This window comes from Silurus meridionalis, chromosome 11, assembly GCF_014805685.1.
Source record: "Silurus meridionalis isolate SWU-2019-XX chromosome 11, ASM1480568v1, whole genome shotgun sequence".
Taxonomy (NCBI): Eukaryota; Metazoa; Chordata; class Actinopteri; order Siluriformes; family Siluridae; genus Silurus; species Silurus meridionalis.
Window position 1 is genome coordinate 21,817,288 of NC_060894.1, and position 15,904 is coordinate 21,833,191.

A 15,904-nucleotide genomic window follows, 5' to 3' on the forward strand; every position below is an offset into this window, starting at 1 on the left:
GGGAATCAAATCAAACTAGGCCAAAACATACTGTAGCATATTCAGATCTTTACCTTCTGTTGTGCCTCGTTTAAATGGTGTAATAGGGGAAACGACTCATCTTTGAAAGTCAGTGGTCTTAGACAAAGGTTGGAGAAAAGCCCCAGTGTGGCAGGTCATGCTTAAACTATAGGGGGCAAAAGGGCAACCACCTTAACATACTGCACTTTCAACAAAGAAGTCCTGGGGCACATGATGAGATTTATACCACTAGAAGCAGCGGCTTATCTATAGGAAAGTCTCAGTGTGTCTTTATTGGTTTTTATTTATTGATAAAGCATTTTAAAATTGATAAGCAATTAATACATATTTCATAAGTTTTTTGCATCTTTTTAGGACAGAAACATGGAATTTATCAAGTAATTTATCGAACTTAATCATAAACATTTTATGTAGATAAACAACAGATTTTATTTAGCTGACTACGCCATTTTAGAGACATCAAATGCTTCTTATTTTATATGCCTAATTTCACATTTATTTAATTTCAACCAAATGAAGGGGCTTACAACATGGACATCACCAGCGTCTAAGAAGATACCTGAGCAAGTATCGAGGTCTCAAGTTTCCCTTCACGAAACATTTTACGCGACAATCTATTGTGCATGAAACCTCTTTAATCATTTCCCAGATTTCCAGCCGATCCTCCCGAGTTTGTCTTCTGTATATTAGCGCTCACTTTACCTCCATTTTCGAATCTGCTGCCCCTTCAAGTCTGGTCTTGTAGTGCTCCTCAGAGAGCGCCCGTAATCTTTCAGCAGCCTGCGGACACACACAGTTAGCAAATCGGTTGCTCAAAGCTGCTTTGAGTCAACACTTGAAAAACCGATGGCTAACCGCATCTCGGCAGGAATGTCCGGTAGAAAAACAACGACTCTGCTGTACAGTTAGGAAAACATCCGAAAGCTCCTCTTTTGCATTTTTCCCTGAGGCCACTGTTGAATCGAAACAGGAGATGCGAACTCGTCGCAATAACGTCAGCAGACATAGCAACGCCGCCGCATAACACACACACACATACAGCCGTACACAGAGCCCAGGGACGGGACTGGTAGAACACAAGCAATGCCAGGCTTTGATGTCTGAGAAGAAGGGAAGCTCCAGTCTCCTCTACAGGCTCTCAGGAAGAGTGATTAAACAGGCGAGTGCCCCTGTCACTTCCTGATCCAATTTCTTCACAGCGTCACACCGCTTAATTCCTATGCCACCCTCTGCTCTGGCATGATTTGATAGCAGCTAGTGCTGTGGGTAACAGAGGTCAGTCTCATAAGCACAGGCAAATATGCAGCTGGGTTCTCCACAGGCCTGCGTTCACCAAGTCACAATAAATGTTATAGCACATTAAGCCACCTTTACCACGAGCACCCAAATTATTCGATCAGGAAATTGCCGCAATAAAAGATACAAAGGAACTCCTGTGTTACATTTAGCAGATCTTCTTCTCCCATAATGCCCTGGTGTGAAAGTCACACGTACTGTAGCTCTCTCTCTCAGATCTGTTATGTAAACGCTGACAGATTATCGAAGTATTAAAGATGAGGATATAAAACGACTCCACTTGTAAAGGGGTGTGAAGGTGGTAAAACAAGGTGCTGAGCCTGGTGACTGGTTCACTGATTCATTGTGGTGCAAGTGTTGGTTTAGATGATTGGTGTGTAAGTAGTGTGGGTGAAAATGGAAAGAGGAGGTGGTAGCTCAGTGGTTAAAGCATTGAATTTGAAACAGAAGGCCATGAGTTTGAACCCCAATACCTTGTGCAAGTGCATTTGACAGACGCCCTTATCCAGAGCGAATTACAATGGTGTGGAGGTGTTGGGTTGGAGATGTTGGTTTGGGATGAATAGTGTAGTGGTTTAGATGATTTGTGTGGAAAATGGTGTAGAGGTGTTGGTTTGGAGATGTTGGTTTGGGATGAATAGTGTTGGGGAAGTGGTTTAAATAATTGGTGTGGAAAATGGTGTAGAGGTGTTTGGTTGGTGATGTTGGTTTGGGATAAATAGTGTTGGGAAAGTGGTTTAGATGTCTGGTGTGAAAAATGGTGTAGAGGTGTTGGGTTGGAGATGTTGGTTTGGGATGAATAGTGCTGGGGAAGTGGTTTAGATGTTTGGTGTGAAAAATGTTGTAGAGGTGTTGGGTTGGTGATGTTGGTTTGGGATGAATAGTGTTGGGGAAGTGGTTTAGATGTCTGGTGTGAAAAATGGTGTAGAGGTGTTGGGTTGGTGATGTTGGTTTGGGATGAATAGTGTTGGGGAAGTAGTTTAGATGATTGATGTGTATGTATGGTGTGGAAAACGGTGTGGAGGTGTTGGGTTGGATAAAGAAAGTAGGCACAGCGGCTGTTACAGGTGACTGGGGTGAACGTGTTGGTTTAGACTGGTTTGCATGATCATGGTGGAGGTGGTGAGGTGGTGATTAGTACAGCGGTATAGAGGTGGTATGTTGAAATAGGTGGATGTAGTTGATTAGGTGTGACATGAACAATTGGAGGTATTCGTCATTACTGTTTTGAGGACTAGGTGCTTGGTGTAGAAGTAATAGTCTAAGGCTGGTGTGTAGTTTTTGGATCGGTTTGATTTGAATGATCCTGGTTTAGATAGGATGGAGGTGTTGGGATTGGTGAGTGCTGTAGACGACTGAGCTGGTGCAGACGAGACTGGAGTTGATGGATTGTTTCAGGTGAACCAGACTGACAGCAAGTTGATGACGCTGACTAATTTGATCTAGATATCAATCAGCACGTCCAGATGGAGATCAGACAAGAGCTGGACATTATGCCTTTTGACCTGCTGGGAACAAGTCAACTGGAACATATGATGACAAGAAGAGAAGATGGACAGCTAAAAATTCAACCCTTTTCTCATACAAGGCAGGGTCAGAGATCAGGCCATGTGTCTGACGGTAGCTGGCAGGAAGCGAGGAGGTGCCTGATGACTGGCCACATTAAAGCATGAAGTACAAAATCTGTGAGTGTTTTTTATGTTATTAAGCTGCATTGAAAAGAAAATCCATACCACTTCATGTCTCTTACTGCTTTAAGCTTTTCAAAGATAGATATAATAAAACTAAAAAAACAATCTTCTCAAAGCACTTAAAAGCAGGCATTTGATGTGCAGGTTGTGAAGGATCCTCCAATTCTGTGCTTAACTGGATAAAGTGCAAGTCCTCTAAAAGGAAATAGCGCAGAGCTAAACATGCTTCGTTCACCGTACTGCAAAAATGTACTCCACATCATTCCATAGAACTAAAAACCTGAACCTGAAACATCACTGACCTGTTCAGGGGTGAGATCACGCTGCTCCTGAGCCAGCATCTCATAGCCCACCATGAACTTGCGGACAGTGGCTGAGCGGAGTAAAGGCGGGTAGTAGTGCGCATGAAGCTGCCAATGACTCATGTCTTCTTCCAGATGCCTTCCTGTTGGTGCTCCTAAAGCAAAAAGCATCTTTATGAGATAAAACTGGAGATCTAATGCAAAAAAACAAAACACTTCTGTTTCGAATCTTTTTATCAGATGAACGCCGAAAGCACTTGGATGTGCTGAAAAATGCTGACAGCTTTATATCTGCAGAAACTCCTCGTCTAGTCAAGACTTACATCTTATTTCCAGCCATAAAAACCGTATTATCTTATTTTAAAAATAAGCAGATTGTGTACGATTGTTTTAAGATTGTTTTTCTTACTTAGTTAGTAAAGTTCGTTATTTTACACGCAAGAACTTACATGCTTAATTTGTGGCGCCATTTGAGGTTTTGTATCTCTGAAGACTTTTTTTGCTGCAATAACTGGATTTAAAGCTTAATAATAACACTTGGGAATTGTTTATTCGTATTATTTATTCCAAATGTTGTTTTACGTTTAATGCAGTATGAAGTCCCCACACTCTTTCCAAACGCTATCCAGTACGGTTATTATTTATTTGAAACTTTGTTCTGTACTTATGATGATTAAATTCAGAAGCTAAACATTTCTTTCGCACAAATCAAGAAACTGTTTACAAAATAATTAAGAAACTAGTTTTAAGTTAATTTTGACTAAATAGGCAGACTGCTTAGAATTGTATTTTAATGGTTATTTTCAGACATTTAGTTCTTTTTTTTTAACCTCGATATGTTTTCTTATTTAAGTGTAATTATCTTCCTGCACTGGCAAATCATTTAACTTGTTTCTAGTTTGTATCTTCTTAAATCATGCATTTATTTCTTATATTTAAATGTGTTTTTTTAGTGTAACTCAATCTTGATTGCTAAAATGTTTAACACTTCAGTCGACTGCGAGACGTCTGAGTTAGACGCGAGTTAGCTAGTTTTTTGTGACTTTGGCTCCAGTGAACAAAATGCTAATATCCAAGATCAAATGTACAGGAACAGATAAAAGCTGACACTTTGAGAGCCGCATTGAACAGTTCAGTCCACTGGGGTCCAGTTAGAGTCCTAATTAACAATAGAGCAAATCTCACAAAGCGTCCGCAAACGTCTGCATGCCAGTGGCGTTCAAGGATTTTCTTACAAGGCTTCATGTTGCATATTAAGGTATAAACTGACCATGAGAACCAGTGGTTTGGCTTCAGTCCCAGCATGCTTATCCGCCATATAATAAATGAAAAGCGTCTCATGCAAGTGAAATAGACTTCATCTTGTCTGCTTCAATTTAATGCTTGTTAGAATCCTTCACTGATGTTCTCTCTCTCTCTTTTTTTCTATCTCTCTCTCTCTCTCTCTCTCTCTCTCGCCATGTTAGATCACTTCCAGGAGTTGTTATTTCTTTTATGGCACACTATTCTCTTCCTCCCAGAAGCACATATTCACACTCACAATCTCGCTGGTTGGCTGAGATGCCGAACATCTCAAGTTTCTTGTGTTGACTTTTCCTGGTTTCTATTCGATTCTGTGTGACTTGTTGTGCACTTGTGTAAAGTTATGAGTCAAATGCTGGATGACGGCCATCTCAACTCAACGCCAGAGAAAATAATTCAGCGCTTTGCTCCACTGCAGTGCCTACAGTTAATAACGTCTGGTGCTCTAATAACATTTAACTAAACGGCCAACAGTAGCAAGACATCCAGACACGAGCACGTCCCGCATGCTTCTTACACACGGTAGCGACGACGTCACTGCTAATATATTTATTACGTGGCGCTAATTTAGTCGGTGCGAATAAACCCAGACTTTGTGTCTCTATGATACGTATATAATATCATTACATATCACAATGTTGGCAAACGATCCCGCTTGTAAGTCGATGCGACGAGCTCAAGACTCTCAGAGGTAATTACAAAATGTATATAAAAGCAACTCATAAATAAAAAGAGATAAACCATAATTCACAGTGAAATTTTATATGCTTCAAAGTGTTTATGAGATAAAACACGCACGCTTATATCGCTTTACTTAATTAACTCAATGAACGGTGAAACAAGAAACCAATCCAGGAACCATTTAAGCTTCATTTACACTAATTGGTGTCCGTTAAATGAAAAACGCACAAATAAACTCACACAAAGCACTTCCACATTAGTGTTTTTTATACATTGGCAGCGGTGCAGGGGTTTGTATTCGAATGTATAATATAATATTTGTATTTTTTGTGTTCTGTGCATCTGCCGTGCGACTGTGTTATAACCCGTACTGTGCTCCTGCGAGATGTTTATGTGTAACCTGGAGGAGAAAAAAGCAGGTACATCCCTAGTTTCATTGTTATCAAAGTGAATATCAAAGTCTGTAATTTATGCAGATAAAGATCATAAAATCAGCTTTATACCAGATTTCTATTATTGAAATGACCATGTAATCGGCACACTGTTATTAGTGTCACTCACATTTGTACTACATATTATTATTATTATTATTAATATTATTGCAGCTTGAGACTACTGTGGCAGAGCCCTGCACATGCACAAAGTCTTACATTCTACAGCCAAACACGTGTGAACATGTGGCCTTCCAATGAAATGAACTAATATATAATTCATTCCCTCTTTGCTGTTAACCTTCAAACAAGGGTTTCGCTAAATTTTAGAAAATGGCTCTTGGGATTTGTGCACATTCAAGAAAAAAAATATCATTAGGGTACTTGGGGGACTGGGAGGTTCATGGGAATAAAAGGCCAGTTTGCATTTCCAGTTCATCCCAAATGTAGAAGGAGCTGAGATCAGGTCTCATTTGTGTTATACGGCAAAACTTGGCTGTGTTTGTGTTGTGAAAAGGGGCGTTGTCATGCAAAAAAAAAGAGAGAGAACATGAGATTGGTGTGTTATTGAGTGATGAAAGAAAAAAAACAACTCCTGTGAGATCTTGTGAGACGCCTCAATCTCGCCAGCGCTCCACAGAGTTCAGTTGTTTTCTTCTGTTTTCTGTGTTTTAAAGCAAATTTCCATCTCGTCTTTTTCCTTTTTATTGACGTTGCCAGACATGGAAACAGAACGCGTCTGACTTTGTTCTCCACTTGTCCACTTGTCCATTAAACACATACATATTTACTGTAAAGTTTATACACTACAGTACTTCAAATTACTCTGTTTTGCTAAATAATGTACTTTCATTTGTTTCTATTATTAAGTAAACCTCCCCATACTGAACACTATTCTTTAAGATTACAGGATCGGCTAAGCCATGGGTAGGCTAGGTCAGGGGCTACCTGTATATCTAATTATATACTCTAATCTAATCTAATCTAATCTAATATAATAATGTGCTATAAAATAATTAATGTACATTAACTGGAAAATCCAGTCAACCAATCAGACTCAAGCATTAAACAATGCTGTGGTACAAATCCCATTAAACTCAGGGCTCAGACTTCCACTCATTTTTCCTCATCATATTACTAATTTTGCACCATGATCTTTGGATACAGTGTTCAGAGTCAGTCTGCATGTTGCATTATTTACTCTTCATTCTGTTTCCAAGCAAATAAATCTCTAAAATTGGCCATTCTGCATTATCCAACCTGAAATACATTTCATTACAGGAGCTGTGGTTTGTTATCTAATCGCAGAGACAAGCAGAACCGCGGATTGTGTGATTCATACAATTCCCTCAAGTGAGCCCAAACAGCTTGGGTTCTAAGGAATGTAAAAAAAACATGGTCAAGATGCTGCAGAATCCATTCTTGTTCTTCTACATTAATTTCATGCCCGTGTTTCATTTGTAACGCACACCCACGCGGACGAATGCCTTTGTGGGAAGAATGGCGGATCTCATGAAGGTTAGCGCAATTTCGGAAGCGGTGACAGAAATTCACACCGTCACTCCCTGGAAGAAGTCAAGCATACGATTTATGGGAAGGTGACATCAGTTGAAGTTGCTCATTAGCCACAACCAGTCTTACATGCACAACAGTGGTGTGAAGCTAATTAGCTCCTTCCCTCCGTAGCGCATCAGGCTGCCTTTGCTCTACAGTGTGCGAAAAAAAAAAAAAGCAACTATTTTTTTTCCTTAAATTAATGAGCTCTATTGAAATAGAAAAACAGTGTCTTTTTCACAAGAAGCTACATGTAATGACATCCATTATTAATCGCGGCTCCCACGGCACTCGGTTATTGAACGAGACTATCTTTCAGCAGACCAATTAGCATGCCGGGAAATGGAAGGCAATTGTCGGATGTCACAAAAAAGAAAAGAAAAAGAGGACGACATGAAATGGCTTTAGGGACAAAGTTCAGTGTGTCAACTGTTAAAGAATGAGTCTTGGAAGGGCAGAGGAAAGAAAATGATGTGTATGACATATAAAAGAAGCTGAAGCCTAAAGAACAAATGGTGTCAGAGAAGCCTTTTGTAAATGACGTCGACGTAGTGTTCCAGTGTTTTTAAAACAAGTAGCACTTTCCAGGTGTTCTTACTGCATCTGCCTCGAGTTTCTTCCCTTCTCAAGGCCAATCTGAACATAAATACATGCTGCAAATAGCGATAACAGCACTCCAACACCGGACTCCTACTGAATGGACATGTGCAGAATTGAAGCCCAGATATATGTCGTTTTTAAAGCTGGAGGAACGACTGAAGCTAACCGAAGGAAGCCAGGCAAGAAATGAGACCAAACACACCTGGACAGAATGTCACGGCTGAGAACAACAGAGTTATAGAAGGAGTGCGTGAGCGAGCGAGAGTTAGCTCGGCGGAGGAAAAAGCAGCGCTCCACACCACACCGCCTGTCTGCAGACGTATAAGTGAAAGAAAATAGGACAAATAAATTGACTGCTTCTCATGCCTTTAAGGCGAGCAGCAATTCCCGACGTCTTCTTATTAGTCTTCCACCGGAGGTCAATTACCCGGACACATTGAGAAAATAACTTCGGTTTTAGCTTCCCTGGCGGTGGCCTGGCTTTGTAAACACAAGCCTAATGAAAATAATTCATGCCCATCTTTATCCAAGGCTCTAAACCCCCTGTGCCTTTTCCCAAACGCTGGTAAAAACACCAATTTTGCAGACCTTTCAGGATCGTCTGGTCTCACTCAAAAGTTTACAATGGGCTTATATTCTATCTGAATTACAATTAGACAAACAGATGGTGGTGTTTCTTTCGAGCATATATTAGAGGTGGTCCGATATGGGTTTTTCTCTGGCCGATGGCGATGCCGATGCTGATATTTAGAAATCAGGGCAGCGGATACGTGATGCAGATTTTTTATTTTTCACCCGATATGCTTAGCCAATTTTCTTTTAAATGTAACAGTTAATTAATAAGACGGGATACAGAAAATTGTTTAAATTAAACACTTGAACACCCCTAAGTCTCTGGTTCCCATGCCGACACGTACCCTAAACTACAGCTGGGTGGAGGATTGCTAACATTACAGTTTTCTCTCCCAATGTTATACTCATTGCATCATATTTAACCAATGAAATTTATTATGTTAGATTAAGAACGAAGGAAGAATTCAAAGCCTACGAAACACCAAGCGGACGGTCGGCAATGTCTTCGAGTGTTTAAAATAAAATAAACCAGAACTAACGAGAGCAAACAATGACGGAGTAAAGAGTAAACGCACAGACGCTTGGTGTTATTCTTGCTCTGGTCTTTGCAGCAGACATGATTGAACAAAGCTACACGTATCTGTGATGATTGCGGCGGGTGTTAAATGGATTTTAAGCAACGGACTCAAATGAACGGCACCCAATTCGCTCCAATGGCTGGTTGAATAGATCTTTAGCATGCGTTGCTCATACTACAATCGACCCTTCAGCACGTCAAAAGGGTAAATGATATGCTAGCATATGCAGAACATGATGGAAATTAATTTACCACCAATGCTAGTGGATTAAATGCTATCAAAAATAGCAGGACGAACTCATTGTTGGTTTTTTGCATTGCACCATCACAATCCTTCATATGCAGACACTTGAGAAGTGCTCAATGCCAGTAGATACTCATTTGCTCCTGCCAAACGAAGTAATGAGGAAATAAAACGTAGAAGTGTCTTTTCAAAATTGAAAAACAAGTCGCTAAAAAAGAAAACTAAGCTGGACGCCAAAGTAGCTGCATTCCCTCTGGAAACAATCAGTGAGAAGTTAATTATTTGGATGCTCCTGGGCTGATTATCATACACTTAAGGCCTTCGGCATACTTCGTGCATAGACAGAGCTTGGCTATGAAATAACTGTGGACCAAATGCACATGCGTTCCAAGATGAAGGATTTAGAGCAGCGGTCCCAAACCACGGACCGGTTTAATGTCGGACAATATTTTCACGGACCGGCCTTTAAGGTGTGGCAGATAAATACAACAAAATAAAATGATACTAACATAAAAACTGGTATTTTCTAAATATAATAATGAATCCACTGTGTTGTTGTTTTGTTCATTTTGCTCACTTGGGGGTTTGAATTTAGCAGTAATGTATTATGTGTTAGCGGCTGGAGCCCCTTTAAGAAGGTAGTGGATGGAGGTAAGACATGTGATCGAGGCATCATGACCTGCATCAAAAGTGAGTCATAGACAGATGTGGAGAAGAAAATCCGATCATTTTCCAAAATCAAATATCTGGAAGGTTGGATCAGGTACCATCTTACAAGTAGGGGTGTACGATATATATATCGTATGTGATAATAAAAATGTCGATTTGACATTATCGAGTAAATCTCAAAACCCATATTGAGGGCACACAAACATTACGTTATGAAGTCTATTAGACGAGTGCACATGCAAATTTAGAGTTCGTTCTTTCACGGCATGATTCAATGTATTAAAATGCGTTTAGAATGATCACAAAATTCAAGATTCAGGGCCAGAAATTGTGGAAATGTATATAAGTCTAAATAGTTAATCAATATCACATGAAAAGTGAGTTTTTTTCCTCCAAAAATCAGCACGATTACAAATGTGATAGTGATTTTATACATGTAAAATGTATGTAATATGTAATAAACAAGAAGTTAATATTAAGAGACTCATGTTTTAGACAACACAATGCATGTTTTTGCTCCATTTCACCAACAGACATTATTTTAAACAAAGCCACAGCACTGTTTAAAATGGCTTTATAAAGGTAAAAAAATGGCAGTAAAAATAAAAAAAATTATGAAAAATATCAAAAATCGTAGGAGTCGGTAACACACTCTATCGTCTAATTATCGTCATATTTTTTGCACGCCTCTACTTGCAAAGATCTCTTAGTCTCAACATCATGCGAGGATTCTGAGACCTTTAGCTAAACTCCAGCATCTTCAGGTTCTTGCTGATGTTATGGCTTTGAGAAACTAATCCCAGCCACTAACTATGTACTGTTGTAAATGCAGCATGAATGTGAGACAGTACTGAGACGTAAGCAAACGCTTGCAATGCGATCCTACTTCACCTTGGGATACCAATTCCACCCATAAAACCTATGCATTAGCTTCTCCCGACCTGCTGTGCCAGCTTCTCTTAGCAAAACACATCTCTGTTAATCCACAGCACCCATCTCACATGTTAAACAGCCCTTTTACCTGACTGCAATCCAAGTCCAAATCAACACCCTACAGTCAAGAGCACCAGGGAGAATTTCCAATGAGTAGCACAGGGCATGAAGGAAAGAACTATATATATATATATATATATATATATATATATATATATATATATATATATGTGTGTGTGTGTGTGTGTGTGTGTGTGTGTGTGTGTGTGTGTGTGTGGTACATATTACACTGCATGTTAATCTGACCGAACATCTGGTTTATGTTCAGCAAATATATGAAAATGGAACCTGCAATATCCTTCATGGATTTGTGGCAGGAAGTTTTTCTTTGTGGCGAAAATATAGTACATGTTTATATATTAATACGGACAGGTTCATGTTAGGGAAAAGACATTTTCAAAACACTCTTGGGGATAAACAGGATGTTGAAAGCAGAGAGAGAAAGAGACGTGGTGGAGAATTCTCCCACTCGCTGATTCTAGGATTGCTTTTACAGCACACAAACAAAAAAAAGGGAAAAGTGTCTAAAATTCTCCACAACTTTGCACTTTAGCCTAAGCGTACCTTTTTAAATGGAAGGCCCCCAGTAATTGACCCCAAACAGCCCAAGGAGCCATAAATAGATGTGAGCTGGAATCAGTTTAATAGCTGTGTAAGGCTAATTTGGTCTGCCTGACCGCCTATTTAAATAAGCCTGACTAAGGCCCATTATAGATGTCAGAACCACATTTACAGAGATAATTCATCTTCCAGGGATGAAATGGCCTGTGGATCTAAATGACTGAGGGTTACGGCGGGTAAAAGATGTCACCCTCTGTTGGAAAAGGAGACTTATATGGGCAGACGCTGGCATTAGAAAATCGTTTCACATGATCGGGATGTTTGAGATTAATCAAGTGCAAAGGATGGACTGAGATCACACTTACACTGGCTGTTCGCAAAAAAGGTGCATTTTAAAAGAAGTACTTTGAGATCATCAGACTCTATCGATAACCTACAGCTCAGCCATTGCACACTTATTAATACAATACGTCAAATATGAATTATTGGATTGATCATCTATTTTGTATCAATGTCCATTTTCTGATCAACAACAGCTTACAACCTGGAGAACTGGTGCTTCTGTTATGCTGTTGAACAGGGGTCTTCAACGATTTTTTAGGTCAAGGACCCCTTAGGCGATAGAAACACATGGCAGGATCCCCCGATACAAAATGCTTCAAACATAACCACTGATATGTAATGTAATAATTATAATATTTGATATTAAACTTAAATGTTATCTCTGCAGTACCATCGCGGACCCCTAGAAGTCACGGACCCCCTGTTGAAGACCCATGCTGTAGGGTATTTTGTTGGTATGGGCCACTAGCGACAAGTTCCTCTGATGGATCATCTTGATTTAATGCTAAAAGCATCTTTTCTAATGCAAGAGTTTCAATGCAACAGTTCCCAATTCACATGGCATGAAGGATCACTTAATGATTTGATGAGAAAAGCTGCTGTCTTTCACTTTCACTAACTCTCACAATTCTGTAAAGCTGCTTTGAGACAATGTCTGCTGTGAAAAGCGCTATAGAAATAAACTTGACTTGACATGACTTTCACAGTTCCAACCCAACACCACTGGGAGATCTTTAAGGAGCATGTTCTCTACCACAATCATTCAAACCCCGACTAAGGGGAACATCTTATAAAGTTCTTGAAATGTAGAAATGATTCCAAGCTTACTACAAGAATGTGTAGATGCGACACCTTTATGAGCCAAATTTCATTAGACTTGTTTTCTTTAGAACTGGTCACCTGCGATGCAGCACCTGTCACCTTGTCATCTGTTGCTTCAATGCCAGTGGATCATGAAGTTAATGGCCAGATGTACATGTGTTTCAGCAACTGGAAACGATTACTAAGTGCACTTGGCATGAGGCATAAATTGTAGTTTAAAAGCTCTGCCAAATGGTGGAAAGGGTCAACCGCAGAGCTGCGAACGAGCTCGAGAATAAAAAGAGTGAATCGGAGTTCCGTTAAAAAAGAGCTGAAGGTGTCTATAAATTCTAATTCAGTTGCAGGGAAATGACGGTTTTTGGCATCACAGCGCTGAGGATGTGAACATGACATTAGATTCTGCATTTGAATCAAAACAGATATTTTCCCAAGTAAGAAAACTGTTCTGGCAACCTGCTCCAAGCAACATGCACTTCATCAAGTGAAATCTAGTGTAGTCATCCCCACTTACTTTCTTTTCTTCACTTTAACTCACCATCTTTCATGCAATCTTGTTGTAAATAAGTGGACATTGTGTGTTAATGCCCTGCACGCTAAATGCACTGCATGCTTAGGCTTGTTGTGCACCAGCTTCGTGTACAACACACGTTTTTTTTAATGCTCATTGTGGTCCAATTTCTGTGCATCCAGCCAGAAGCGTTTAAAATCAATATGGCGTGTGCACGGATTAATAACTCGTCAAGTTTAACAACCTCATCATTTACGATCGTTATACTGGAGTTACTGGGTTGTCATACGATTTAAAGTGTGCTGTTATAAAAAAAAAAAAGAAAGCTGATCACCCCGAGCCCACATTTCCAAAAATGGAATGTCTGAGGCGAACATGGAGAAATTGAAAAATCTGGTCCAATGTTCTCTTTGGCAGCGATATTCTGCTGCAAGTTTCCAACAAATTGCCTCGTATCCAGACGGTATCACTGACCTTTTGTGTTGTCCACACAAGTGGAAATAAAGTGCGCCCCGGCCGTGGTTCTGTAGTGAAACGTTTTTCTTCGATGGATAACGTGGCAGTAAGTGAAGCAAAACTATCAGTGAGGTTACCGTGGAAATGCAGACAAAATAAAGGTCTTCTTCATCTCTCTCCATTACACTGAAGGTTATCTGGTGGCACAGGCCTGCATGCTATCTGTCAGTTCGGAGCACTGGATTTGTTTTCTTTCACCACGGGCTTTTGTTCGGTTCTTTTGCTTACTGTTTTAGTTATTGAGTGATTATAATAACCTGTAGATATCAGAATGGAGGGAATTATGAGCGGTGGTGGGTAAGATGTTGGGCTTCTGATCAGAAGGTCATGTGTTCAAATCCCAGCACCATCAAGTTGCCACTGTTGGGCCCTTGAGCAAGAACTTTAACCCTCAACTGCTTAGTTGTATAAATTAGATCATTTGCATCATACAGTGCAGTTCCTCTGGATCTTCTAGCACTGCTGACTGGTCCCACCCCCTCTCAGGGTAAAAAATAGGTATACATCAAGGATCTTCTCTGTTCTGGCACCAAGGTCATGGAATAAACTTCCCTAGATGTTAAAACAGCTGAGTCACCTTCTTCTTCTTCTTCTTTCGGCTGCTCCCATTAGGGGTCGCCACAGCAGATCATCCGTCTCCACCCTGTCCTTTACATCTGCCTCTTTCACACCAATGCTGAGTCACTGCCTATTCTCAAATGAAGGGTAAAGACCGACCTCTTCCTGAAAGGAAAACCTGAGTTTTAGGCTGATGGTATCCCTAAGTCTACAACCAAGAGAACCAGTGTTGATGTATTCATTGATAAAGATTAAATGCATGAAAGAACAAATTAACGAACGAAAGAAAGTTAGAAAGAAATTAAGTAAATGAAATAAAGGAAAGAAAGAAAGAAAGAAAGAAAGAAAGAAAGAAAGAAAGAAAGAAAGAAAGAAAGAAAGAAATTAAGTAAATGAAATAAAGGAATGAAAAAGAAAGTAAGAGAAAGAAAGAAAGAAAGAAAGAAAGAAAGAAAGAAAGAAAGAAAGAAAGAAAGAAAGAAAGAAATTAAGTAAATGAAATAAATGAAATAAAGGAAAGAAAGAAATTAAGTAAGTGAAGGAAAGAAAAGAAAGAAAGAAAGAAAGAAAGAAAGAAAGAAAGAAAGAAAGAAAGAAAGAAAGAAAGAAATTAAGTAAATGAAATAAATGAAATAAAGGAATGAAAGAAAGAAAGAAAGAAAGAAAGAAAGAAAGAAAGAAAGAAAGAAAGAAGCAGTAGTTGACCTTGGACTGAGAGAACAGATGGAGGTGGGGTTATTCAGGCAGGGGTTGAAGGCGCTGTGAGAGAAGTGAAGATCAGAGGGTATCAGAGTCTCTACACACTACAGCAGCCTTGTTTGTTCTTGGTTCTGGGAAATGACCTCCATGATTCCACTGAGATATCGTTCCATCATTTCCGTGCAACGTGAGCAATGAAGTATAAACACATTGAGGAAATAAGCGACCTGGCACACGTTAAATCGGGCGATTTGGTGGAAACATGGTTACAGAATGTACCTGGCATCCGTTTCAATTCCATTTGATTAGTTTTGTTGCTGTTGTAATAACAAGCTTGTGAAATTATAAGAGGAGGAGATTTAAATCAGGTACTGAAGATTTTACATACGACTTGTTTTACAGTAGACACGTTTTTGCACCATGAATGAAGAAGTATGAGAAAAGGCTAGAAACCTTCTGATTGAAAGGTTGTGATTTCAAATCCCACCACCGCTGTATGAACAGGTGGGACGGATGTTCTAATTATAGGTTTCATTATTAACCTGAGGTCCTGCCTGTAGATAAACTAATCAGATGCTGCAGTGACCTTCATAATAACATCCATAATAACAAATATATCAACTCCACTAAAATAAAACAATCATCCAGATTCCAGATAATTACAAGTTCTATTCTGTAAATAAAGAATAATAATTATTATGTATTTTCTTGCTGGTAAGAGTCATTCATTTCTTTATAAAAAAAACTACATAGTGGCAAACTGTTAAGATGTAATTGCACATCATTATTTTCAATAAATAAGTGAAAAGTCATTTAAGGCTCTGGGTTACTGACTGGAAGGTCAGGAGTTCAAGCCCCCATATCATCAAGCTGACACTTTGGGGCCCTTGAGCGAGGCCCTTGACCCTCTGTGCTCCAGAGGCTCTGTATCATTGCTGACTGGCATATGCAAAGAAAATAATTT

At 39.6% G+C, this 15,904-nt stretch overlaps 1 protein-coding gene across 1 annotated transcript in view; it reads right to left on the bottom strand.

Annotated features, from left to right (window-relative positions):
• Positions 1-286: 286 nt before the first annotated feature.
• The window catches only part of galt (galactose-1-phosphate uridylyltransferase), an 85,109-nt gene continuing 69,491 nt past the window's right edge, over positions 287-15,904 (bottom strand). Inside the window, exons 10-11 of the mRNA XM_046860679.1 lie at positions 3,311-3,465; positions 287-801 (exon numbers count right to left, since the gene is read on the bottom strand). Coding sequence (XP_046716635.1) covers positions 715-801; positions 3,311-3,465 — 242 coding nt within the window. The 3' untranslated portion in view covers positions 287-714. The remainder of the gene's footprint in view (positions 802-3,310; positions 3,466-15,904) is intronic.